Here is a 25,214-nt window from a genome sequence, read left to right as displayed (position 1 = left end):
AACGACCAAGAACGCTAAACTCTGTACGAATATTAGAAAGTGAAAAAGAAACTGTTGCAGAGGTTGAGATAGAAACAGAATTAATGTTTTAGTTAACTTGTTAACTCGCAGACCTTGAAAATTCCGCATAAAGTATATTACATAAGTCACTAAAGGATATTATTAAATCCTTTTGCTATTTTGTATTTTAAAAATCAATAACGTATATTCATCATGCATTATTACAAAAACTTGTCAGGCCATTCTTAGCGAACGAATTGACTATTTCGCAATACAACACCATACCAATGTCAAGACCGCAGCGTGTCAAACTGAATTTTGATAAGATGCATTTCAAAACCCAGAGAACTCGTTTACGTGTGTAATAAAAAACGTGCGATTACAACACCCTCGTTTCCAGAGATTTTGATATAAGAAAGAAAGGCAAAAGTACTTAGGAACGAGAGTATTATTTAAAGATTTGATCTATTTCCATTTTCTGCTGTAAACTATAAGCATGGTCCTACTTTTAACCCCGTTATAAAACGTATTTGCTCGTAGAGTGATAAAAGTTTTCTGGAGCTAGAAAAAAAAATTATTACATTCCAGAAGCATGATATTAATAAGCAATATAACTCTATATCGGACTTTTGAAGTAGACATATTTCGGCAGTTTAACGCAAATTGAAGGAAGTTGCAAACATTAGATTAAATTGAATATATACTTCACAAAAAAAGTTAAAATAAAATCGACAGTCCCTCTTAAGCCACCATCTTATTTTAGGCTGCAGCATTCAAAATTAATGAGCTTGACTCTTGTTGCAGGCTGTTAAAACAACAGATCCTGTTGTCTTATCAAAACGGACCTTTACTCCATCTGTGCTAAACGCTTCAACGTGTGAAGCTTTTACAAAATGATGTTTCTCATGAAGAGTAAACAATTCCGAAGAGTTTAAAAAATCCTCAAGCTCCTGGATTCGTTTCGTAGAACCTGTTTGCATCAGATATGTGTTTAATTCCAGACGTAACTGATGTATGATTAATTTGTATTGATCTGATTGAGCTTGGGTGTAAGCATCACTAATCACATCATTAATAACAGCATCCAAGACCACAACCATAAATAAAGCGATCACTGTTGTAAATTTCGTATACTCCAATTCCTTGTGACTGTCCTTATTATATAAATGCATTATCAAGAAACCAACTGTTATAACCAGTATGAACCCGAACCACATAAAACCAAGAATGAAACACAACTTTTGTCGATTGCTCAAACCATTGCTGGTATTGTCTGTATGTTTAATGGTTCTGATTTTTTTCTGCAGCTCGATAATTGAATTGTACTTGATGTAATGCTTCGATAGTGATATTAAAATTGATATAGCTGCCAGGACAAGCTCAACAACGCTTAAATATAAATGTAAATGCTCTTTCTTATCTTCATCTTCACTCTTCTTGTCTTCGAATTCTTCTTTCACGAAAGCAACGATTATTGCACCGAAAGCAAATGTGATTCCAGCCCAAAACATTACCTAAAAGTTGGTTAACAAGTGCATTACTAATGCCTTAGGAACTAAATATGCATGGTTAATTTTGGAGAAAGATAAAACACATCTGGGAGGTGATCTATGACTTGACAGACCAGATTTTTTGGGATTGAATATTCTTTAAGAGAAAATGGTTTGGATTTGCTAGAACCTTCGGGAAAATAGTCATTAACAATTTTAACCAGGTTTTTACAAAGCACCATACACTACTTATCAAATTTGGAAAATTGATTTTTGGTTATATCAAGTCAAAATCACTTAAACACCAGCAGCAAATAGCATTCTTTCTGGATGGACAACTGTTTTATTAACCAACAGGAACGAGGTTAAAAGTCATTATTTTAGATTTCATCACTTTTTGAAAAAATTGGCTTAGCCCTTTCTAGGAGAACTTGTTGTAAAGTACGGCAACAATTACTATGTCTTGTCCAAAATTTGGTATAAAATTTAAAATGGTGCGTGAAGCTGTGAATACTTTCTAAGCAAAATCATGGCAAGATTGAACAAATAGCCAAAATTTCTGGCTATTATTATTTCTGTCATTTATCAAGCAAACTATTTTTTTCCAAGCAATTGTGCAGGTCATTATTACATTTTACCTTCCAGATGATTTCATCTTTGCTTGTGCTTGAACAGCAAGTTTGAGGACTAAGCAACTGTCCCCATATTATTTCTTTCTGCTTCTTTTTATGAATAAAGTATCCATCAATATTTTTCTTATATGGAAAGCCAGTCATATAGCCATGGTGATATCTATCCTGTACATCAATGGAAACTTCTTCTTTTATTGAAACTTCATTGATTTGTGTTTCTTTCTTTGGAGTTTCATCGTAAATTGTGGGCAATTTCTCTTCCATTTTAGCTAATGATAAGTGAAAATAATGATTGATTTATCTATTTTGTGACTTGTCTTCAACTTATGTGTTCATAAACTTGTTAAATGTCGGAGTTGTTAAGTTCATTTCGCGCTTAAACGAGTTTTTATAATGCGCTCAGAAATGATATAAAAATTTTGTTCTTGAATAACATTAAAGGAAGTCAGTAGAAGATTGATTTAAAACTTATTTATTTTATTCCATTTCTTAGTATCTTGCTCACTTTGTTTTATTTAGCTTATCCAATTATTAAACTTATACAAAAATGGGAAGACTTCTTATAGAAAGGAGATTAGGGAGTAGGGGTGTTGAGATGTTTTTGGGGTAAGACTGGTGTTTACAGATATATTGATAAAAGATTACTTAAACGAGTTACCAGCAGTATAACTAACAATTGTCCTTGAAGTTTGAGTGATATAAGAAGAACTGAAAAACCAAAATAAACGAATGTAATTAAATATGTCACGCTACCTTTTACTCAAACTTCATCGGTCTTTTAAAAAATATTTGTGTATATATTTGTCAAAATTCAGATTCTAATTTTCATCAAATTTTTATAATATTATCATTTTAAATTTTCAAATTTAATACATTTATTCAAAACTTGTTTTTCATTCTCGCAGCATATGTATAAATATTTATATCTTCAGTTATAATATTTTAATTTATCATCACTGGAGCAGAGGTCAATGGACGTCATGTGGACATTTAATTTGTCAAAATTTAAAAAAAAGTTTCGAAATCAAGGAAAAAACCATTTCACTCGAGCGATGAACTTGCCTTTTTTCGAAAGCTTAAGTTTTCATAGAGTAAAGTTAACACTCCTAAATTTATTTGAAGATACAAAATATATTTGGAGACTTCCTCTAAAGGTATTAGTTTTCCTGACGGCTATACAATTAGTTTCTTTGTTCTCCACAGAACTAGTGATCTAAAAAGGAATTAATAGTTTACACTCTCTTTTCTGTTACGCGACGGCAACAACACATCACAGTTAAACTTAGGTATGGTTTCCTGATGATTACCTTACGAAGAAAATTGTCGAGGCAATCAAATCATGTGTAAATCGCGAGGCATAAGTGAAGGAGACTGTGATTCAAGTTAAAAACATGCTCGATAGGAGTCTAAATAGGCATACTTGACATCTAAGGTTTCAATTTCAGAAGGAACAAATTCGATAGAAGCTGTTATATTCATGAAAAACCCAGACACCTACTTTACTACTACAATAAGTACTTTTTTTGGATTCTGGTTTAAAGCGGCAAGTAAACTTTAGGACATTAGCTTTATAGATTGTTGTACTTATAGGTCCATAACACTTTACGCAGAAGTGCCAAAAGAAAGAAACATTCTCACGAGAGTATGCTTTTTTCCGTGTAGAAAAAGGGTTTTTAACGAATTTCAGTGCACCACCAGAGAGTGGTTTTTTAACAAATTAATTGCAACACCATACCGTTAAAGTTGTAATTTACATCTATTAAAAATAAAAAAGAATCTAAATTTCGAGGAAATTACTTACTATGCCAATCTCGTCAGAGCTGCATCAACATTTAGCTGCCTGGCTCCGCAACAATATACACTCGTAAAGCATAAAAATAGTAAGTTGCTTTCAAAGTTGGGCATTAATTTCAAAAAATGACGATACATATTTTAAAAATGACCTATTTTATTTTAAATGGCCATATATATTTTAAAAATGGCCATCTATTTTTTAAAAACTATAACGTATATTTTAAAAATGGCTATACATATTTTGAAAATGACATTGCGTATTTTACGGTGTTTTGTAATAACATAATAACATAATTTTGTAAATTGGTGCGTCATATATTTCGCCAAGCCTTTTTATGTTGTCGCGCCAAACCATGCTCATTATAAATTACTAATAACAATGCATTGTGGGTTGATACAAACTGCTGAGAAGACGTAGTGTTTTAACTAATCAAACCATAGTTTTTTAGTATTTATTTATACACTATTTTTTAAAATGAAATAAAGGCAAACTTAAACCTTGAAAAAGATTCTCAGTTTATTGATCAGTTCGTTAAGCTGACAAAGGATGTTGTTTTAGAATCGTTGTTGCCATAAACGTTTTCTTTTTCAAGGTTGAAAATCTTTTATTATATTTTTTGATACTACGCGAGTCCTACCACTTTTTCATATTTATCATGCATCTTATATTTTTTTTAGATGACCGACAGAAAAGCAGTTATAAAAAACGCAGACATGTCTGAAGACATGCAGCAAGATGCCATTGAATGTGCCAACCAGGCTTTGGAAAAATTTACCATCGAAAAAGATATCGCATCATACATTAAAAAAGAATTCGATAAGAAATATAACCCCACATGGCACTGCATAGTTGGCAGAAATTTTGGATCATATGTTACTCATGAAACGAAACACTTCATTTATTTCTACATGGGTCAAGTTGCTTTTCTTTTATTTAAATCTGGATAGATTTAGACTATGTCAAGATAAATAGATTTTTTAATATCTTCAGTTGTTTACGGGAATGTATTTTGTTCTTTCTTAATGTTCACATTTTCAAGATATCTTGGTGGGTTTATTTGTAAAATAATGTAGTGTAATTTTTGTAAAATAATAAATTGATGCATATTGCATAATAAATATACTAAAAAACTATTATACAGTAATACATATATACAATTTTTTCCTCCGTATAAAATACTGAGCCCTAAAATACACGAAATGTCGATCACAGATAAGGAAAAAAAGCATTTGAATAATTTTGTATCTCAGTGTAATAATTAAATATTAGTGTCCGAAAAAACACAACATTTGATATCGTAAATACTTAAACAGCCCAGTGGACTATAGGAAATCCAGTGTTATACTATGTTTTTTTTTGCATTAGTTAAGCATTTTGTGCTTAAAAAACGAAAGTTTATTAAGCGTCTTTTTCCATCCTATCATTTTAATTCTGAGGAGAATTTTTTTTCCCAATGTTCGATATTTGATCTATTTACCGCCACTTATCTTTTTAATCTCCGTACTAAATTTCAAGTTTCTTTCTCTTAAAGTATATATCGTATGCGCAATTTTCTGTACGTAAAAACAATAGAGAATGGGTAAGACTAAAAACAAACATATAACTCTCTGCTACAGGTTGGTATTCTGTGTATCACAGGAGAAGAGGCTAAAAATAATTCTGCTGTGGTGGGTGTGTTCGGTGCAAAGCTTACAAACGTATGTTCGCAGCTTATCTGATGGCTCCAACCAGTACACACGCGTCAAGCCAAACAGTAAACCTCCAATGTGAACAAATGGGGTCTTAGTGCATTTAAAGCTCCCATTTAAGCTACGGAGGGCGTGCAAGCGCAACAGCCTCTTATCTAGACAACCGCCTAAGGTACCAATCCTATTCTCATGCTGAACGTTGAGCAGAAAGGATCGATTCACGCTTTTATAGTCTCTGGCATGTCTCGGTCGGGGTTTGCAACCAAGACCTTCCGCACTGGGGGCGAACGCTCTACTTTAAAATTCGAGATGTCAAAAGTTCTAGAATAAGGATAGTCGAGATATCGAGAGTTAAAGGCCTTTAAAGTTTTAGATGGTGAAATACCCGTACTTGTTTACGAAAGTTTACGTTCTTGATTATATTGGTTAGCCGAAAACGAGAAACAGAAAAAAGACAGAATATTTAGATAATAGTATGTACTTGTTAAAAAAAGAATAGTAACATTTTAAGTTTTTGTGCTTTAAAGGGAATTAGTCAAATTAATTCTCTCGAAAGAAGTTTAAAATACTACTCTGCCTTCTCGAGGCTATATTATCTTTAACAATCAGAGATTCTACACGCTGTAGCAGATGCGCATGTCTGCGCTTTCTCTGTTGAATAGAAATAAGTTTTGTAAAGTTCCCAAAGCGTTGTCAACGACAACGTTGACTTTTTAAATGGCTCATCAAACACTTCAAAAATTTCGTCCTTTAGTCGGCTTTTGGGTTACCTGTTGTGATTATGATTGAGTTAGTATTGGCAAGATCCTATGCTCTTAATTCTTTAGGGAATGGATTGAATTGTTTTTCCGTAATTAATCCAGGTCTTCTGCCAAATCTTTAAAGTGCTCATCGTTGTTGGAAAATTGAATGTTTGTGTGCGAAAAATATGGAAAAAGTTCGAAATAGTGTTATAAAATGGGCTGAAGGGACCAAAAATTTGTTCTTTTAAAGCGAAAGGTTGGAGTTAACGAAGTTCGAGATATAGAACGTAATTTTGTCTACAACAGATTGCAATGACTAAAGGAAACAGAAAAAGTTCGGGACAGTGAAAGTTCGAGAACGGATGCTCGAGATATTGAGCGACGACTGTATTCTCAACATGTGTTATAAGTGTTTCATGTATTCTTTAAAACACATACAACAACCCTGGAATACGAACGACAGAATAAAGTTAAATCTATATTGCAAACCGGTAAAGAAAAAGTAAAAAACTATCAAAAATAATAATGATGATTTGCGTGTGATATGTTTGGCGATAACGGACAAGTTGAAAGCATGGTAAGTTTTTATAGAATTTGAGGTAACTTCCCAACCGATTTTTTAAATGCAGTTTTCGCCAATGGAAAGTATGAGACTTGCAGTTTTCAAAAATGAAAATTCATGAAATTAAAAGATTAAAGCAAAAAATCGATTGGATTTTGTACCATTTTACAAAAACATGTTGCGAGTAGCAAAATATGTTACAGCAAACAATAAAACCTTGTTGCAAAAAAATCCTTCCTATCCTGAATGTATCTTTATTGTAACTGGAATGTTACCTGTTGCATTAGATGTGTAGCGACACGATAAATCTTTCGAACGATTGTAACAAAGTTGAATTGCTATCTATATACGTGGCTTAAGAGAGGTGTTTGCAAAAGAAACTTTTCCCGGTTTTTGAAAAATTCGAAAAAGTTTAGTCTCGTAAAAAGTAAGGTCAAACTGTAAAGCATTCTAGTTTCCCTCGAGACACAAGTTTACTTCCCGAAATGTTCTTGTCAACACTGAATACTCCTACAAAGACCGTATGGCCTTTGTATTAGTATAAAACAGATATAAAAATATAATTACAGGAGTACAAATAAAAACTGTGGACATCTTTCACTTAGCTTAATCGCAGTTGTTTTTTCACCTATTAAATCTAATCTTGTAGTTTCATGGAACCGTTAAAGCCGACAAACTTTCTTTTCCTCTTCTTATTTTTGAAATTATTTACTTTGTATAACCTCTTTAGTTCCCATTGATACCGCTTTCAAGGAGAGTCCTGCGAAGGTCCTAGTGCAAGCTTCCATTTCAAGCTGCCATTTGAGCTACGAATACTGTGATTGAACAACAATAGCCCAACTAGACAAACAACATTGTAGTCTCTGGCGTGACTCGACCAGGGTATGAACCCAAGACCCTCCGCACTGAAAACGAACGCTCTACCACAAAACTACAAGTTGGTCTTTGTCCCTTTAAGTAAACGAAGCAATGAACTCAGAAAACGTTGAGGGCTCTTAAAATTCGTTTTTTATAAAAAACCCGAATTCCTCTGATGAATTTGGAAAGGTAATTCTCCATCAAAACCGCTGTCCTAATTCGCCTAAAAACAAACCGCATTCAAGATAAAAACAAGAACTGGTTTGGTGGATTTCACAATAAATAAAATCGGAGTTAAAGGTGGTTCAACTTTCCTTGAGCTGGATTTCAAAATAGGGAGAAAAAACACAAGTTTTAAACGCATTTATTTAAAGTACACGACAGATAAAACATTTTTATAAATTTTAGTTCTTTTATAATTGAAACTTATAATAAGCAAAAACCACTAAGATAAGCAAAAACCACTAAGATTGTTTTTTTTTTACAAAGTTTGAGAGTAGCTATGCAAACAAGTTGATATACACGATTCAAAATAAAGGATTTGACTGCAACTTTCGCTGCCAACAAAAAATACCAACTCGATGATGCCCAATACCCAGTCGTCAAAGCAAAAACATAAAATTCAAAAAAGGTTAAGATACCAGAAGCACTAACAGTTATAGGGCTTTTAGAAAAGAATAAGGCTGCATCCAGGCTGATATCTTTCTGATCAGTTTAAAAAAATATGTATACCGTAAATCCATTTTTAGGCGTCGCCCTGGTAATTTTTGTAAAATAATAAATTGATGCATATTGCATAATAAATATACTAAAAAACTATTATACAGTAATACATATATACAATTTTTTCCTCCGTATAAAATACTGAGCCCTAAAATACACGAAATGTCGATCACAGATAAGGAAAAAAAGCATTTGAATAATTTTGTATCTCAGTGTAATAATTAAATATTAGTGTCCGAAAAAACACAACATTTGATATCGTAAATACTTAAACAGCCCAGTGGACTATAGGAAATCCAGTGTTATACTATGTTTTTTTTTGCATTAGTTAAGCATTTTGTGCTTAAAAAACGAAAGTTTATTAAGCGTCTTTTTCCATCCTATCATTTTAATTCTGAGGAGAATTTTTTTTCCCAATGTTCGATATTTGATCTATTTACCGCCACTTATCTTTTTAATCTCCGTACTAAATTTCAAGTTTCTTTCTCTTAAAGTATATATCGTATGCGCAATTTTCTGTACGTAAAAACAATAGAGAATGGGTAAGACAAAAAACAAACATATAACTCTCTGCTACAGGTTGGTATTCTGTGTATCACAGGAGAAGAGGCTAAAAATAATTCTGCTGTGGTGGGTGTGTTCGGTGCAAAGCTTACAAACGTATGTTCGCAGCTTATCTGATGGCTCCAACCAGTACACACGCGTCAAGCCAAACAGTAAACCTCCAATGTGAACAAATGGGGTCTTAGTGCATTTAAAGCTCCCATTTAAGCTACGGAGGGCGTGCAAGCGCAACAGCCTCTTATCTAGACAACCGCCTAAGGTACCAATCCTATTCTCATGCTGAACGTTGAGCAGAAAGGATCGATTCACGCTTTTATAGTCTCTGGCATGTCTCGGTCGGGGTTTGCAACCAAGACCTTCCGCACTGGGGGCGAACGCTCTACTTTAAAATTCGAGATGTCAAAAGTTCTAGAATAAGGATAGTCGAGATATCGAGAGTTAAAGGCCTTTAAAGTTTTAGATGGTGAAATACCCGTACTTGTTTACGAAAGTTTACGTTCTTGATTATATTGGTTAGCCGAAAACGAGAAACAGAAAAAAGACAGAATATTTAGATAATAGTATGTACTTGTTAAAAAAAGAATAGTAACATTTTAAGTTTTTGTGCTTTAAAGGGAATTAGTCAAATTAATTCTCTCGAAAGAAGTTTAAAATACTACTCTGCCTTCTCGAGGCTATATTATCTTTAACAATCAGAGATTCTACACGCTGTAGCAGATGCGCATGTCTGCGCTTTCTCTGTTGAATAGAAATAAGTTTTGTAAAGTTCCCAAAGCGTTGTCAACGACAACGTTGACTTTTTAAATGGCTCATCAAACACTTCAAAAATTTCGTCCTTTAGTCGGCTTTTGGGTTACCTGTTGTGATTATGATTGAGTTAGTATTGGCAAGATCCTATGCTCTTAATTCTTTAGGGAATGGATTGAATTGTTTTTCCGTAATTAATCCAGGTCTTCTGCCAAATCTTTAAAGTGCTCATCGTTGTTGGAAAATTGAATGTTTGTGTGCGAAAAATATGGAAAAAGTTCGAAATAGTGTTATAAAATGGGCTGAAGGGACCAAAAATTTGTTCTTTTAAAGCGAAAGGTTGGAGTTAACGAAGTTCGAGATATAGAACGTAATTTTGTCTACAACAGATTGCAATGACTAAAGGAAACAGAAAAAGTTCGGGACAGTGAAAGTTCGAGAACGGATGCTCGAGATATTGAGCGACGACTGTATTCTCAACATGTGTTATAAGTGTTTCATGTATTCTTTAAAACACATACAACAACCCTGGAATACGAACGACAGAATAAAGTTAAATCTATATTGCAAACCGGTAAAGAAAAAGTAAAAAACTATCAAAAATAATAATGATGATTTGCGTGTGATATGTTTGGCGATAACGGACAAGTTGAAAGCATGGTAAGTTTTTATAGAATTTGAGGTAACTTCCCAACCGATTTTTTAAATGCAGTTTTCGCCAATGGAAAGTATGAGACTTGCAGTTTTCAAAAATGAAAATTCATGAAATTAAAAGATTAAAGCAAAAAATCGATTGGATTTTGTACCATTTTACAAAAACATGTTGCGAGTAGCAAAATATGTTACAGCAAACAATAAAACCTTGTTGCAAAAAAATCCTTCCTATCCTGAATGTATCTTTATTGTAACTGGAATGTTACCTGTTGCATTAGATGTGTAGCGACACGATAAATCTTTCGAACGATTGTAACAAAGTTGAATTGCTATCTATATACGTGGCTTAAGAGAGGTGTTTGCAAAAGAAACTTTTCCCGGTTTTTGAAAAATTCGAAAAAGTTTAGTCTCGTAAAAAGTAAGGTCAAACTGTAAAGCATTCTAGTTTCCCTCGAGACACAAGTTTACTTCCCGAAATGTTCTTGTCAACACTGAATACTCCTACAAAGACCGTATGGCCTTTGTATTAGTATAAAACAGATATAAAAATATAATTACAGGAGTACAAATAAAAACTGTGGACATCTTTCACTTAGCTTAATCGCAGTTGTTTTTTCACCTATTAAATCTAATCTTGTAGTTTCATGGAACCGTTAAAGCCGACAAACTTTCTTTTCCTCTTCTTATTTTTGAAATTATTTACTTTGTATAACCTCTTTAGTTCCCATTGATACCGCTTTCAAGGAGAGTCCTGCGAAGGTCCTAGTGCAAGCTTCCATTTCAAGCTGCCATTTGAGCTACGAATACTGTGATTGAACAACAATAGCCCAACTAGACAAACAACATTGTAGTCTCTGGCGTGACTCGACCAGGGTATGAACCCAAGACCCTCCGCACTGAAAACGAACGCTCTACCACAAAACTACAAGTTGGTCTTTGTCCCTTTAAGTAAACGAAGCAATGAACTCAGAAAACGTTGAGGGCTCTTAAAATTCGTTTTTTATAAAAAACCCGAATTCCTCTGATGAATGTGGAAAGGTAATTCTCCATCAAAACCGCTGTCCTAATTCGCCTAAAAACAAACCGCATTCAAGATAAAAACAAGAACTGGTTTGGTGGATTTCACAATAAATAAAATCGGAGTTAAAGGTGGTTCAACTTTCCTTGAGCTGGATTTCAAAATAGGGAGAAAAAACACAAGTTTTAAACGCATTTATTTAAAGTACACGACAGATAAAACATTTTTATAAATTTTAGTTCTTTTATAATTGAAACTTATAATAAGCAAAAACCACTAAGATAAGCAAAAACCACTAAGATTGTTTTTTTTTTACAAAGTTTGAGAGTAGCTATGCAAACAAGTTGATATACACGATTCAAAATAAAGGATTTGACTGCAACTTTCGCTGCCAACAAAAAATACCAACTCGATGATGCCCAATACCCAGTCGTCAAAGCAAAAACATAAAATTCAAAAAAGGTTAAGATACCAGAAGCACTAACAGTTATAGGGCTTTTAGAAAAGAATAAGGCTGCATCCAGGCTGATATCTTTCTGATCAGTTTAAAAAAATATGTATACCGTAAATCCATTTTTAGGCGTCGCCCTGGTAAAAACGCAGTAATTTTTAATAAGCGCAACCTGGAATAAGTGCCGCACCTTAAATTTGAGATGTGACGCTTTTAAGGCCTTTTTTAATTATGGGACATTTCAAAAAAAGAAGACACTTTTTGTTATAGATCTTCTTTTATCAAACAATGTATTTAGATGTTGAAGAAGGGAATGAACCATAAACTACTCAATCTTGTAGTGTTTTATTATTCTAAGGATTATTTTGGATTGATCTAAAATGATTCTTTTGAACAAGCCATGCCTTTAAGCGGAGCACTATTAAGTGCAGCACTAAAAAAAACTAGTCTTGAATAAGCGCCACAGTGCTTAATCAAGAATTTACGGCATAGGAGATAAATATAATCGAACATAACGTGCATTTAAATTATCAGGTATAAAATTATAGAACCTATATGTATATACTTAAAATGGTAGCTACGGACATTATGTATATGTATCGTGTTGTCCAGAATACATGAATGATTTTATCAAGTCAACAACCTTCTTTCTATCGCTACCTTTCTCTTTTAAGGCCTGGAACATTTCTTGTTCTTCCTCTTCATTAAAGATATTCGCTTTTTTAATATCTGGTAGAATCTTTTCGAGCATTTCATCTTCTGTAATTTCCATGTGCCCTTGAAATGTTAAAACAGAGTCTCCATACTTCACAATTTCATTCCTGCAATTATCTGAACTCGCAACGCATTCAGCGAAACATGGCAAATCAATAATCTCCTCACTATGGGATTGAAACAACGACAAAGAATGATTACTCTGAAAATTGTCTTTGTAATATTCAGATTTAGTTAAAGTATCAGTGACGTTAATATGAACCGGTTTGAAAATAAACCTCCCTCCAACGTTTTTAACCACACGTGCTCCGAGAGCTTTTCCAATTAATTGATGACCAAAACAAACTCCGATTAATTTTGGCGGGCTTGTTGTTGTTGACAGTTCTTGGTATTGATACAAATCTTTAAAAAAAGTTTCTAAGTGTTGAACCCAGGGATGTTCGTCATTGGCAGAATAATGCGAGCCGCTGACAATGAAAGCTTCATAATCTGCTAACTTATTTTTATCAGGAATCTCATCAGAACAAGCTTTAAAATACTCCCACACTTCATCATCATTTTGTCTAAAAATTTCAATAATTTTTTTTCCAAGATAGTCTTGTCCTCCCCATTTTTCTGAATCTTCACATATGATCGCAGCAAACTTTCTTGGGCTAACCATTTCTGAATGTCTGGATCTTTTTATGGCTTTGTTTTCCTGAAACATAAAGATATATAAAATAAAGATGTATATACAAATAACAAACTTGGGCCTACTAAGTGCTCTAAGCACTAAAGTTTGCAGATTTTTTTTCACCTTTAAAAGCCTTACTTTCATTATTTGATAATTTATTATACTAAAAAAAGATAGAACTTTATGAATCCAAGACAATTGATGCAGTTCCGCAGGATAACAGGTTTATTTTATAAAACTCTAGAAAATTAGCAATATTAGGGTGGTTATGCTATGAAATACTGTTTTTATACCTTTTTTAAAAATCAAATAGACAACATGTGAGCAAGCAATGTATCTTCAGTACAATAAACGCAACATGGAGTAACAGGGTATAACAAACTTGGTTAAGAAGTATATATATATATACAAACAATATGCAGCATGATACGCTATAGAAATAGGAATATCTTACCAAATCAGCTCCTGGGTTATTAAACTGCTTTGACTTTGTGGTAGTTTTCTGTGATTTTATAAATTCGTTAATAAGATCTTCAGAAGGTGCTATGGCAGTTCCAAGTTTACGTTTTCGACTATTTGACATGTGTTTTGATTTTGCATCTAGAGAAATAGACATGCCGAACAAATTACATGTGTTCCTTGTTTTATCCATGGAGGTATAAAAGAACAGAAGATACAACTCACAAATCGTTCATTTAAATTTTATTCAAATTTCTATTAAAGGCGTATCCTTTGAAACTATGCAGTAGGAAAAGTTTACTGGGTTGTTTACGTTTTTTAAAAGCCATTTAAATACATATTTCCTGAAGGCTGAGGTCTATGTGGCTTGTTAATTTTATTAGCTAATCATATTTAGAGGATATGTAAACATTAAAAGCACAAGAAAATTTCTGTGTTCTTGAGAGAAAGTGGAAAAACAACAAAAATATGTGTTGTAAAAATTGGCTTAGAACATACGAAATAAACGCGCCATTTTAAAGCCGTTGTGAGCACAGCTTATTTGATGCTTAAGAAAACGTCCCTGAAAGTTTTAAAACGATACATTAATGCTTTCACTGTTTATAGACTTTTATTTATGACATACTTTCAGGCAAAATATTTGTAAAAACACGGGCAAGAGCCATTTGATTTGCAGAATGATTCTTTTGTTTCATTTCTGTATGCTAAAGATTTGTTTATTTAATTCTCCTATTGTAAGAAAAAGAGCATGGTTTCTAGAAAGCAAAAATTAATATGTATAATATATATATATATATATATTAGTTTAGCCCAGAAGAATAAGATTATAAATGTGAAATTTTTAATGTGAACATAGAGTAAAAGATGTACTTAAATGAGGTTGCAATGAAAATTCAAAATATATATGTATTTTTGTTAACATTTTAAAACCATGTGATTAAATATCTAAAAAGCAAAAAAAAAAAATTTGGCTTTAGTAGTTTTTGTGAGCTACCCAGTCGTTCTCACAATTTTTCTTTATCTGGAATTAAAAATATTTTGTTTATATATATATATATGAAGCATTTTTTTTAAATTAGCTACAAACATCTGCACACAACACTTGGCGACTCTTTGCATGAATTAAATTGATTGACATGAGTTCATTCTCATTGAATGAATGTGATAAGCTTCAAACACCTGCAAATATAAGGGCGAGTTCAGGTCACTTTTTGAATTAAATTGGCGGTTGTCCCCAGAAACCGCCCGCACTTTCTTGAATTTTCCCGAACTCGCCTGGATCATTACCGAAATATAATTTCTTGTAACATACCATGCAGATGATAGTTGGAAGAAGGCACTTGAAGAAAAAGGAGTTATTAAAGTTTATATAAAGTTACCCGGGTTGGTAAGTCGAGAAAAAAAAACAGAATTTTTTTCTGATTTAAAGGCAATATAAGGTGACGAAATTTGGGTTATCTCAATTCTTAAATAGCGTGAACCATTTTGCATTTTTTACGAATATATATATTTTCAGGATTTACTTACAGTCATTGTTTACAGAAGGAAAGAAAATCGCCGACCGACTGACCCATTTTTGCAGGGTTTTCAGGACGCGAACATAACATTTTTGATGGTGGCATAATTATATAAAACATGCTTTTAACACAAATTATAGATCACTTTCTGCACAACGTATATAGATGTTTTGATTTCATTTTGAGAAGAATGGGCATGCTTGGACTTTTGTGTAACTAAAAAAGCAGGTTAAAATGGGTATTAATAAAGATTAAATATTACAAAAGAATACAAAAGGAACTCCAATTAGATTTAGCTATATTCTTCTAATTATTCTTAAAGAATTTCACTAATTTTAAGCGAATATTTCTTCTCTTTGGAGCAATTCTTCAATTATTGTGGTCTATTGTTTAAACTTTCTAGCTAGCTACCAAAAATACTGGTGCACATGTGCAAAAAACAGCAAAATTTTCAACTTTTGTACACATTGGAAAGTTATCTATATAGTTAACCTGAAGTGAATAGCCAATCTGCTTAATGCGGTTCTTGCCCTTTTCTTGCCCGTCAGGATGCGCTCACATTACAGAACTGTGAAACATTCACATTCACCGACATTTTTGTCACACAAAAAAGTCATTATTACGGGAAGCACTTCATGGAAGGATCCATTTAGTCTGTGAATATGTCGTATCCGACATTGTCGTATTCTTCCAACGACATCCGACACACGACGTTAAGCAATTTATCAACGTCGTAATGTTGTTAACACATAATACTGCCTAGTATACATACTAGTGCCTAGCATAATATCTTTGTAATATACAGTAATACAGTGTAGTACATAGTAATATCCCGTATCTTACACTGTATTACTTTGTAGTATATTCAGAAATACACTGTAATACCTTGTAGTATTCAGTAATATACTGTAATACTTTGTAGTATTCGGTAATATACTGTAATACCTTGTAGTATTCAGTAATACACTGTAATACCTTGTAGTATTCGGTAATACACTGTAATACCTTGTAGTATTCAGTAATACACTGTAACACCTTGTAGTATTCGGTAATACACTGTAATACCTTGTAGTATTCAGTAATACACTGTAATACTTTGTAGTATTCAGTAATATACTGTAATGCCTTGTAGTATTCAGTAATATACTGTAATACTTTGTAGTATTCGGTAATATACTGTAATACCTTGTAGTATTCGTTAATATACTGTAATGCCTTGTAGTATTCAGTAATGCACTGTAATTCCTTGTAGTATTCGGTAATACACTGTAATACCTTGTAGTATTCGGTAATACACTGTAATGCCTTGTAGTATTCAGTAATACACTGTAATACCTTGTAGTATTCAGTAATACACTGTAATACCTTGTAGTATTCGGTAATATACTGTAATGCCTTGTAGTATTCGGTAATACACTGTAATACCTTGTAGTATTCAGTAATACACTGTAATACCTTGTAGTATTCGGTAATACACTGTAATACCTTGTAGTACACTGTAATACCTTGTAATATTCGGTAGTATACTGTAATACCTTGTAGTATTTAGTAATACACTGTAATACCTTGTAGTATTCGGTAATACACTGTAATACTTTGTAGTATTCAGTAATACACTGTAATACTTTGTAGTATTCAGTAATACACTGTAATACCTTGTAGTATTCAGTAATACACTGTAATACCTTGTAGTATTCAGTAATACACTGTAATACTTTGTAGTATTCAGTAATACACTGTAGTACTTAGTAATATACTGTAATATTTTGTAGTATTTAGTAATACACTGTAATACTTAGTAATATACTGTAATACCTTGTAGTATTCGGTAATACACTGTAATACTTTGTAGTATTCAGTAATACACTGTAGTACTTAGTAATATACTGTAATATTTTGTAGTATTCAGTAATACACTGTAATACCTTGTAGTATTCGGTAATACACTGTAGTACTTGTAACATCTAACTGTAATATTTTGTAGTATTTGGTAATACACTGTAATACTTAGTAATATACTGTAATACATGTAATAGATCTTTGACGGTTGCACAAAGCATTCTGGGTATTTTTTCTTCCCAGCGTGGGCTGGTTCACATATCACATGGAACGTTGGCTGCAGATACAGATATAGATACAGATACAGATAATCTTTTCTGGGAATGAAAGTTTACAAAAATTGAACTGAATAAATACAAGGAAGTATTAACAAACTATCACAACCAGCAGGGGACCTCTCAAAACAGCCCGAAGGCCAGTTAAAAGATGCGAGTAGGACCCTATGCAAAAAAAATTGTACAAACTTCAATACTGCAAGAGCTCTGATTGCTCATGAGCAAAAAGTAAAAGTAAAAGCCACTGCTGAATATACAATTTGCTTCTGCGTAACATGCGAAAAGACATTTGAATCAGACGATGCGCTGACTTGGAATGTTTGGAAGGGTAAGTCGGTTTAAAATAAATGAAACAAATACCCTTATTTGGTTATTGGCGTATAGATATTTGAAAATATAAAAAATCAAACAAAAACAATAGGGATAATACTAATGATTTGTCAAACTACAGAGTACCACTGTTTATTCAACATGCTGTCGTCGAGTGTTTATTGTAGCCTCTTTGCAACGGTTGTTGGTTTTCGACTAGTGACTTACACGAAAGTCAAGCTAATGGCGGGGGAAAATGTATGATCACTGAGGACAAAAACAACAAACTTAAATCATCTTAAATATCACACTGAACATCCAAATAAAAATGACAGAAAAGTCCCATATATAGCTTTATTACCCAGGTAAAGGGCGGCATGTCATTGGTTACAACTTACGTCATAGCGGGCAATAGCAACCGTGTTTAAAGTTTTAATAATCCATATAACAACGTATTACTATTATTGTATTACCGAATACTACAAGGTATTACAGTGTATTACTGAATACTACAAGGTATTACAGTGTATTACCGAATACTACAAGGCATTACAGTATATTACCGAATACTACAAGGTATTACAGTGTATTACTAAATACTACAAAGTATTACTGAATACTACAAAGTATTACAGTGTATTACTGAATACTACAAGGTATTACAGTGTATTACCGAATACTACAAGGTATTACAGTATATTACTGAATACTACAAGGTATTACAGTGTATTACCGAATACTACAAGGCATTACAGTATATTACTGAATACTACAAGGTATTACAGTATATTACTGAATGCTACAAGGTATTACAGTGTATTACCGAATACTACAAGGCATTACAGTATATTACTGAATACTACAAGGTATTACAGTGTATTACCGAATACTACAAGGTATTACAGTATATTACTGAATACTACAAGGTATTACAGTGTATTACCGAATACTACAAGGCATTACAGTATATTACTGAATACTACAAGGTATTACAGTATATTACTGAATGCTACAAGGTATTACAGTGTATTACCGAATACTACAAGGCATTACAGTATATTACTGAATACTACAAGGTATTACAGTGTACTACTGAATACTACAAAGTATTACAGTGTATTACCGAATACTACAAGGTATTACAGTGTATTACTGAATACTACAAGGTATTACAGTTTATTACTGAATACTACAAGGTATTACAGTGTATTACCGAATGCTACAAGGCATTACAGTATATTACTGAATACTACAAGGTATTACAGTGTACTACTGAATACTACAAAGTATTACAGAGTATTACCGAATACTACAAGGTATTACAGTGTATTACTGAATACTACAAAGTATTACAGTGTATTACCGAATACTACAAGGTATTACAGTATATTACTGAATACTACTAGGTATTACAGTGTATTACCGAATACTACAAGGCATTACAGTATATTACTGAATACTACAAGGTATTACAGGGTATTACTGAATACTACAAGGTATTACAGTGTATTACTGGATACTACAAAGTAATACGGCATATTACTAAGTACTACAGTATACAATACGGCATATTACTAAGTACTACAGTGTATTACTGTATATTACAAAGATATTACATTAGGCAGTAGTATGTATTAACAACATCACGACGTTGATAAATTGTTTAACGTCGCGTGTCGGATGCAGTTGAGCTGTCGTGAGGAAAGGAATACGACAATGTCGGGTAAAGGTGAGGTTGTGTTAGAGGTTTAAGTATACGACATATTCACAGACTATATGGATCCTTCCATGAAGTGCTTCCCATTATTGGGATACAAGGTCGCCATTTTTATTTTTTAAAAATGCAAAGCTGTGCGAAAAAGCATTAAAATGCATATGGAGCGCCAAAATGGTTTTATGGATACCACAACACCCCACTTTCGTTCCCAGTGTTTTTGCCTTTTTGTCAAATATCAAAAAAACCCTGGAGACGAGGGTGCGTAACAACCCATTCTCCTCCCCAGCAGAGCTTGTTTATCTTGTTAGTACGGTTGACACATCACTGCGACCGCAAGCAAACTTTTCCTTTGTTTAAATAGAATGAGTAAGAATAAAATGTGTTACATGCGCGGGCTACCTTTTTTTTTTTTTTTTTTTTTTTTTTCGCCAAAAGAAATTTACATACAACTATTTCAAAATTACAGATACAAGTTCTACATACACATAAGTACAGGCATAAATTTCTACATTAGGATATATATATATACATATATATATACATAACTGTATCACGTACGTAGAATAAAATGGCAGGAGTAAGTAGAAGACTATGCAGTCTTATCATCTCACACCTTACATAGCCGCATTAAAAAGAGCGTCAAATAAAAATTGATAATTAAAAACTTAATAAAATATTAAATGTTATGTTAAATAAAAGAAAGCGTTTAATTATCACACGTAGTGTTGTTTCAGAAGAAGACTTGTTCGTTATTACTTCGTAACAGCTGATTTCTTAGTGCAATTTTAAATTGTTTTGTAGATGGAATGCTTTTTATCTCATCGTTTAGAAGCATGCTCCAGAGCTTTGGGCCTCGGTTTGATATTGAAAATTTTGTTACATTAGATATGATTTTTGGCCGAAGGAAATTATTACCTGAAAATCTAGTTGGATATTTATGTTGAACTTTCTTAAATAATGTAATGAATATATTTGGTGCTATTAAATTTTTAATCTTATACATGAAAATAAGGACTTGAAAAATGTTTAGCTGACATACATTAAGAATACCCAGTTCTTTTAGCAATGGTCTAGAATGGGAACATTTGTTCTGTCGTAATATAATCCTACTGGCATGTTTTTGCTGAATGTGCAGTTTTTTTAATTTTGTTATATTAGTGCTACCCCATGCAATGTTTGCATAGTTTAAATAGCAGTGTATAAAGGAAAAATATATGCTTCTTAAGCAGTTCTTATTCAAAGCGAAACTGGCTTTATATAAGATTCCTAAGCTTTTGGAAACTTTGTTTTCCACTAATTTAATGTGTTCTCTCCAAGTTAAATTTTCGTCTAGGAGAACTCCAAGAAATCAATCATATATTTAGAGCATCTAGTGTCTTAAATTCAATTTTATTTGCTGATGATACAAATTTATTCTTTACTCATAAAGATATAAACGTACTTTTTGAAACCACTAACCTAGAATTAGCTAAATTGGCTGATTGGTTTAAAGCGAATAAATTATCCCTTAACACTTCAAAAACTAGATATACCTTTTTTCACAAACTTAGTAAAAAAGATAAAATACCTCTTAGGTTACCTGGATTAGTTATTGATCATGTAAACATAAGAAGAAAATATTCAATGAAATTTACCTGGTCACATCATCGGGGAATTCGTCTCTACGGCGCTGGCTCCTCCTCCCCGATTGTAACATTACCGCCAGAGATACACCATCTTCGCAGATGAATAAATTCCACCTATATAACATATGTATCTCATCTAATGCAGGGAATATCCAAGAACGAGAAAAAGTCTAAACTGAAAAATACGCCGTAACTTGATAACTTTTCTTAGCATTTTTTCCCCACAAAGACCGATCGGCATAAGAGCATTGATCTAATTCCTCCTATGCAGATCGCTCTATTTAAAGAATATGATGTTGTTCTTCTAGGTTGAACAGTTTTTATTTTCTAGTATTTGCCGTAATATCTCACCCACACTGTCTTATTTTCAGCATTAGAAAAAGCAAAGTCGCGTATGTGCGTGCAGCGACAAAAGGACGTTTATTGCGTCGTTCGGCAAAATGGAGGGAAGTTATCAAAAAGATTTTAAGTCATTACGATGAAGAATTACTTTAGGAGAAAAGCGTTTTTTAAGATTTTTGTTTAACCGGTGGAACACGTGCCAAAAAGCTCATATTGGTATTCAAAAAGTGTAACTGACAGTTATATTTTTCCTTATAATTTATTCCAAAAGTAAAAGTTTTTTCGAGGACAAAAATTGTGTAAATACGATAAAACTTGTTTTTTCGCCGTGCTCAATTTTAGTAAAACAAGAAAATTTAAAAATGTTAAAAATTAAAAATATAATAGCTAAATAAAATGGCTTTCCCTAAGTAAAAAGTCTTCCATCGTCAAGTAAGTATATGCTTTACCTTAATAACGATAAACATTATTTTAGAAAATTATGTTTTCCTTGTTTTATTTGGTAAGAATTACAAAGATAGCTCAGGAAGCTACTGAGTCAATTACAAAGATAGCTCAGGACCTACTGAGTCAACCTCGTCCCTAGGGTTTTTTGCCTTTTTGACATCGCGGCGGACGGCCGGGCGACAAGTAAGCGCTAGCAGCTTTGGCAAAGGTAACAAACCCTGCGGACGAGGATGCCTGATGAGTTATCTTTGTAATTTCTATATAAAAAAGTTATACAAAGTATTTCAGAAGTAAGGCTTCGGAAATTTATTAAGTTCTCATGGACAAAAGCGCCGCGGGTTTTTTACGTAAACAGTGTAATATCACGCGCCTCCGCACTTTTACATAGGTTCGCACCTGGCATCGATTTCTTGATAAGTCAAACAGTTGCTCCGCTCAAACGGTCGTTCCTTACAAACCTTCGAAGATGTGTTGGTAGCACTATTTTTGCGGCAAATTCTAACACGAAATCTTGTGAACGCTTATTACACACAAGACTAAAGACCGAATTTGAAGTTTTATTTCACCTCTGAAATAAAACTTCATGTATGGGGTGACTTATTTCAAAATCTTTAATCATTCATCACACCGTCATACTTTCTCAAGCATCTATACCAAACTTAATTCAAGAATAGAAATGATCGTTGAATCCTCTATCAAACCTCTCCTACCCCACAATGAGTATCTTTGCATATAACTGTGTTTATTTTTTAGAAGTATAACTATTATCTCATTTTAATTACTATCCCGCCTGCTAGGATAGTATTGGTTTCCAACTTCTAACTAACAAACTAACCAAATGACCAAATAACCAACCAACTATGTCCTAAATGGTCAATTGCAACGTTATCAAAAAGCATTTATGCGCAAAGTTTTATTTTAGAAAAACATCACCTAGGGAGAATCGAACCAGCACTGTAGTAGAACATTGCATCTAAATGCAACGCGCTAACCAGCTTGGCTATAGTGACAGAACCAACTTGTGAATATTTAATAATTACTTGAAGTTGCTAACCTTTATGTTTTTCGGTCTTTTATCTTCTAGGCTGGTGTGTTAATCAATACAAAACATTATTTTTTTACAACTGTTGCAAATAATTTCGATCTTCGTAGTATGATATTATTTATCACAACGCGGTAAACTTCAAAGGGAAAAGACGTATGATGAGAAAAGATTAAAAATACGCTTTTTACCAAAGGTAAAGGAGGGGGTTGTGGGAGGTGGGGAGGTTCGGGGACTTTTCTTTAGTTTATGAGCAAAGCAAAACTCATGCAATTTTTGCTCATAAAAAATAGGCGATTGAAAATGTTAATTTTTTCTTCAAAATACTGAACACAACATCCAGCTCATTGATACCAGTTGCGTTAGGCATAGACGAAGTAATCAACTCGCGGTATATATTTAATTTGAAATCTATAACATGCTTTTTGTATAAGAATATCAAAATTCTAACCAGGCTGGTCATTATTCTTATTTCTCTGTTGTTTAAACAATAGACCAATTGTAATTAACCAAAAATTCCAGCCTGATATTCTTATAAAGCATGTTCTTATAAAAGAAAATGCAAGTAGATGTACACTACTCTCACTTTATTTGAAAGTTTTCCTACCCAACCTTTTTCGTCGTTTTGCTTTTTTTAGCAAGCCTTAATAGTCGTGCGGATAACCACCGCTGCCGCTTTGTTTATTTTGGTTATAATGTATCACGCTTTTATAAAAATCTGGTTTGTTTGCTGGTATTTCAGGTTAAAAATTTGGCCTATTATTTAGAAAAATAAAGATAAATAAAAAACAATAGAGAAATAATATAATGACCAGGCCAGGCTTGAATTTTGATATCCTTATAAAAAAGCGTGTGTACCATTAACCATCACATTTTTAAAATTGTTTCCTCAAAAAATTTTTAAAAATATCGCTGCTCGCCCCATTTAGCTGCTTTAAATTTGCGCAAACTTAGTGACTACATCTAGACGTCTTAAGTTTTAATTGTGTTCAAAATGTTCTTTTAGCAACTCACTAGAGTCATTTAGGAGGCTTTAAAACCTAGCATGGTTTGCGGTCGCAGACTAAGTAGCATTACACCACTTTGGTTTTCCCAAATGTAAATTAAACAACAAAATTGGGTGTGTCACTATTGTGAATGTATTTTAGTTGCACCTTTTTAATAACAATATAGTTAATGCAGCTTCTGCATCTTGTTTCTTGTTTTACCAAGAAAGACTCTACCGCATTATGTGGTGTGTTTTTCTGCTTTTAATATCTACCAATAACTGTTTGTTATCTTAGTGTCTTGACAGTCGAAGGCATGCGTTGCTCTAATGAACAAGTGGAATTTTCAGCAAAAAAAAAATTAGGGGATGTTTATATGAAGCGAGACTAAGTAGGGTAAAACGTTTTTCCTGATCATTTTAACGTTGCCATTTACTAAATAAACTAAACTTAAAGATTGTTAGCGCCAGCTGGTTCTGGCGCACATTTGTAAGTGGTACCCCTACAAAGGACACTGATGTACGCACGAAGTTCGTAACTATGTACAGATATTCAAGAGAGGTGGAGTGTTTTTGAGTGGTGGATTTAACGATGCTCACAAGTATGAGGTGCGCCAGAACCTGCCTATTGTAACCTATATCAAGATCTCGACTAAGCAATCTAACTCAGCGGACCAACTGCAAAGATATTTCTCGTCGTTTCACAAACCAAACAAAACTTTCGTGATTTCTATAGTTCAAATAAAATTATTTTAACACAAGATGTACTTCTTTGTCTTGCTTTTGGGCGAACATTTAAAACATGTTATGTATGTGCTATATGGCTATCACATAAATCATTCATGCAGTACCAAAAGGGAATTTAAGAGGCAGAAAAATTGAGCATATGTTTCTAAAAAAGGAAGAGAAATCCTGAAAACTCACTTGAGCATGAATAACTCTAACAAAAGAAAGGCTAAGCATAGTAGTAAAACTGTTACACTATGCACGTCTGCTTGTGCACCAAGATTTATTTTTATTGTGAATTCAAATGAAGTACTTTCAGTTCCAATACTTTTTGCATTTGGTTGAAATAATATGCTGTGGTAACTTCGCTCAGGGTGAAAATTCAACAGACCAGATAATCTACGCTACGCATGACTTAAACAAGGATGTACATTCTACGGACCAGCCAACCTACGTTAAAGATAACGTACCCCATTATGGAACTTTTACAGACCGGCCAATCTACGTTAGAGATAATATAACCAAGGACCAAAATGCTACAGATCAGCCGAACGATGTGTTTAATGAAGACGACATCTATATTAAAACTGAGTTTCCTAATATCATCACATACGAAAAC

At 33.1% G+C, this 25,214-nt stretch overlaps 3 protein-coding genes across 5 annotated transcripts; 1 reads left to right on the top strand and 2 right to left on the bottom strand.

The window, feature by feature from the left end:
• Nucleotides 1-754: 754 nt before the first annotated feature.
• LOC130623786 (uncharacterized) lies at nt 755-4,006 on the bottom strand. Of its 2 annotated transcripts, none has more exons than XM_057439309.1 (3): nt 3,924-4,006; nt 2,129-2,391; nt 755-1,514 (listed from the first exon to the last, which is right to left on the bottom strand). In XM_057439309.1, exons 2-3 carry the CDS (start codon nt 2,384-2,386, stop codon nt 780-782), a joined length of 993 nt encoding a protein of 330 aa, XP_057295292.1. In that variant the 5' UTR covers nt 2,387-2,391; nt 3,924-4,006; the 3' UTR covers nt 755-779. The 2 variants fall into 2 exon arrangements, with proteins under 2 accessions (XP_057295292.1, XP_057295291.1); XM_057439308.1 differs by lacking the exon at nt 3,924-4,006 and adding an exon at nt 2,876-3,209.
• Nucleotides 4,007-4,377: 371 nt separating this feature from the next.
• Nucleotides 4,378-5,063, top strand: LOC130624100 (dynein light chain 2, cytoplasmic-like). Its single transcript, XM_057439666.1, has 2 exons — nt 4,378-4,509; nt 4,595-5,063. The coding sequence occupies exon 2, from the start codon at nt 4,595-4,597 to the stop codon at nt 4,862-4,864; it is 270 nt and encodes an 89-aa protein (XP_057295649.1). The 5' UTR covers nt 4,378-4,509; the 3' UTR covers nt 4,865-5,063.
• A 6,594-nt stretch (nt 5,064-11,657) lies between these two features.
• LOC130623845 (uncharacterized) lies at nt 11,658-15,911 on the bottom strand. Of its 2 annotated transcripts, XM_057439375.1 has the most exons (3): nt 15,781-15,911; nt 13,767-13,912; nt 11,658-13,336 (listed from the first exon to the last, which is right to left on the bottom strand). In XM_057439375.1, exons 2-3 carry the CDS (start codon nt 13,893-13,895, stop codon nt 12,512-12,514), a joined length of 954 nt encoding a protein of 317 aa, XP_057295358.1. In that variant the 5' UTR covers nt 13,896-13,912; nt 15,781-15,911; the 3' UTR covers nt 11,658-12,511. The 2 variants fall into 2 exon arrangements, with proteins under 2 accessions (XP_057295358.1, XP_057295357.1); XM_057439374.1 differs by lacking the exon at nt 15,781-15,911 and having other exon boundaries at nt 13,767-14,465.
• Nucleotides 15,912-25,214: the final 9,303 nt, after the last annotated feature.

Source organism: Hydractinia symbiolongicarpus, chromosome 13 (assembly GCF_029227915.1).
Source record: "Hydractinia symbiolongicarpus strain clone_291-10 chromosome 13, HSymV2.1, whole genome shotgun sequence".
Lineage (NCBI taxonomy): Eukaryota > Metazoa > Cnidaria > Hydrozoa > Anthoathecata > Hydractiniidae > Hydractinia > Hydractinia symbiolongicarpus.
This window is presented reverse-complemented; position numbering and strand designations above follow the sequence as displayed.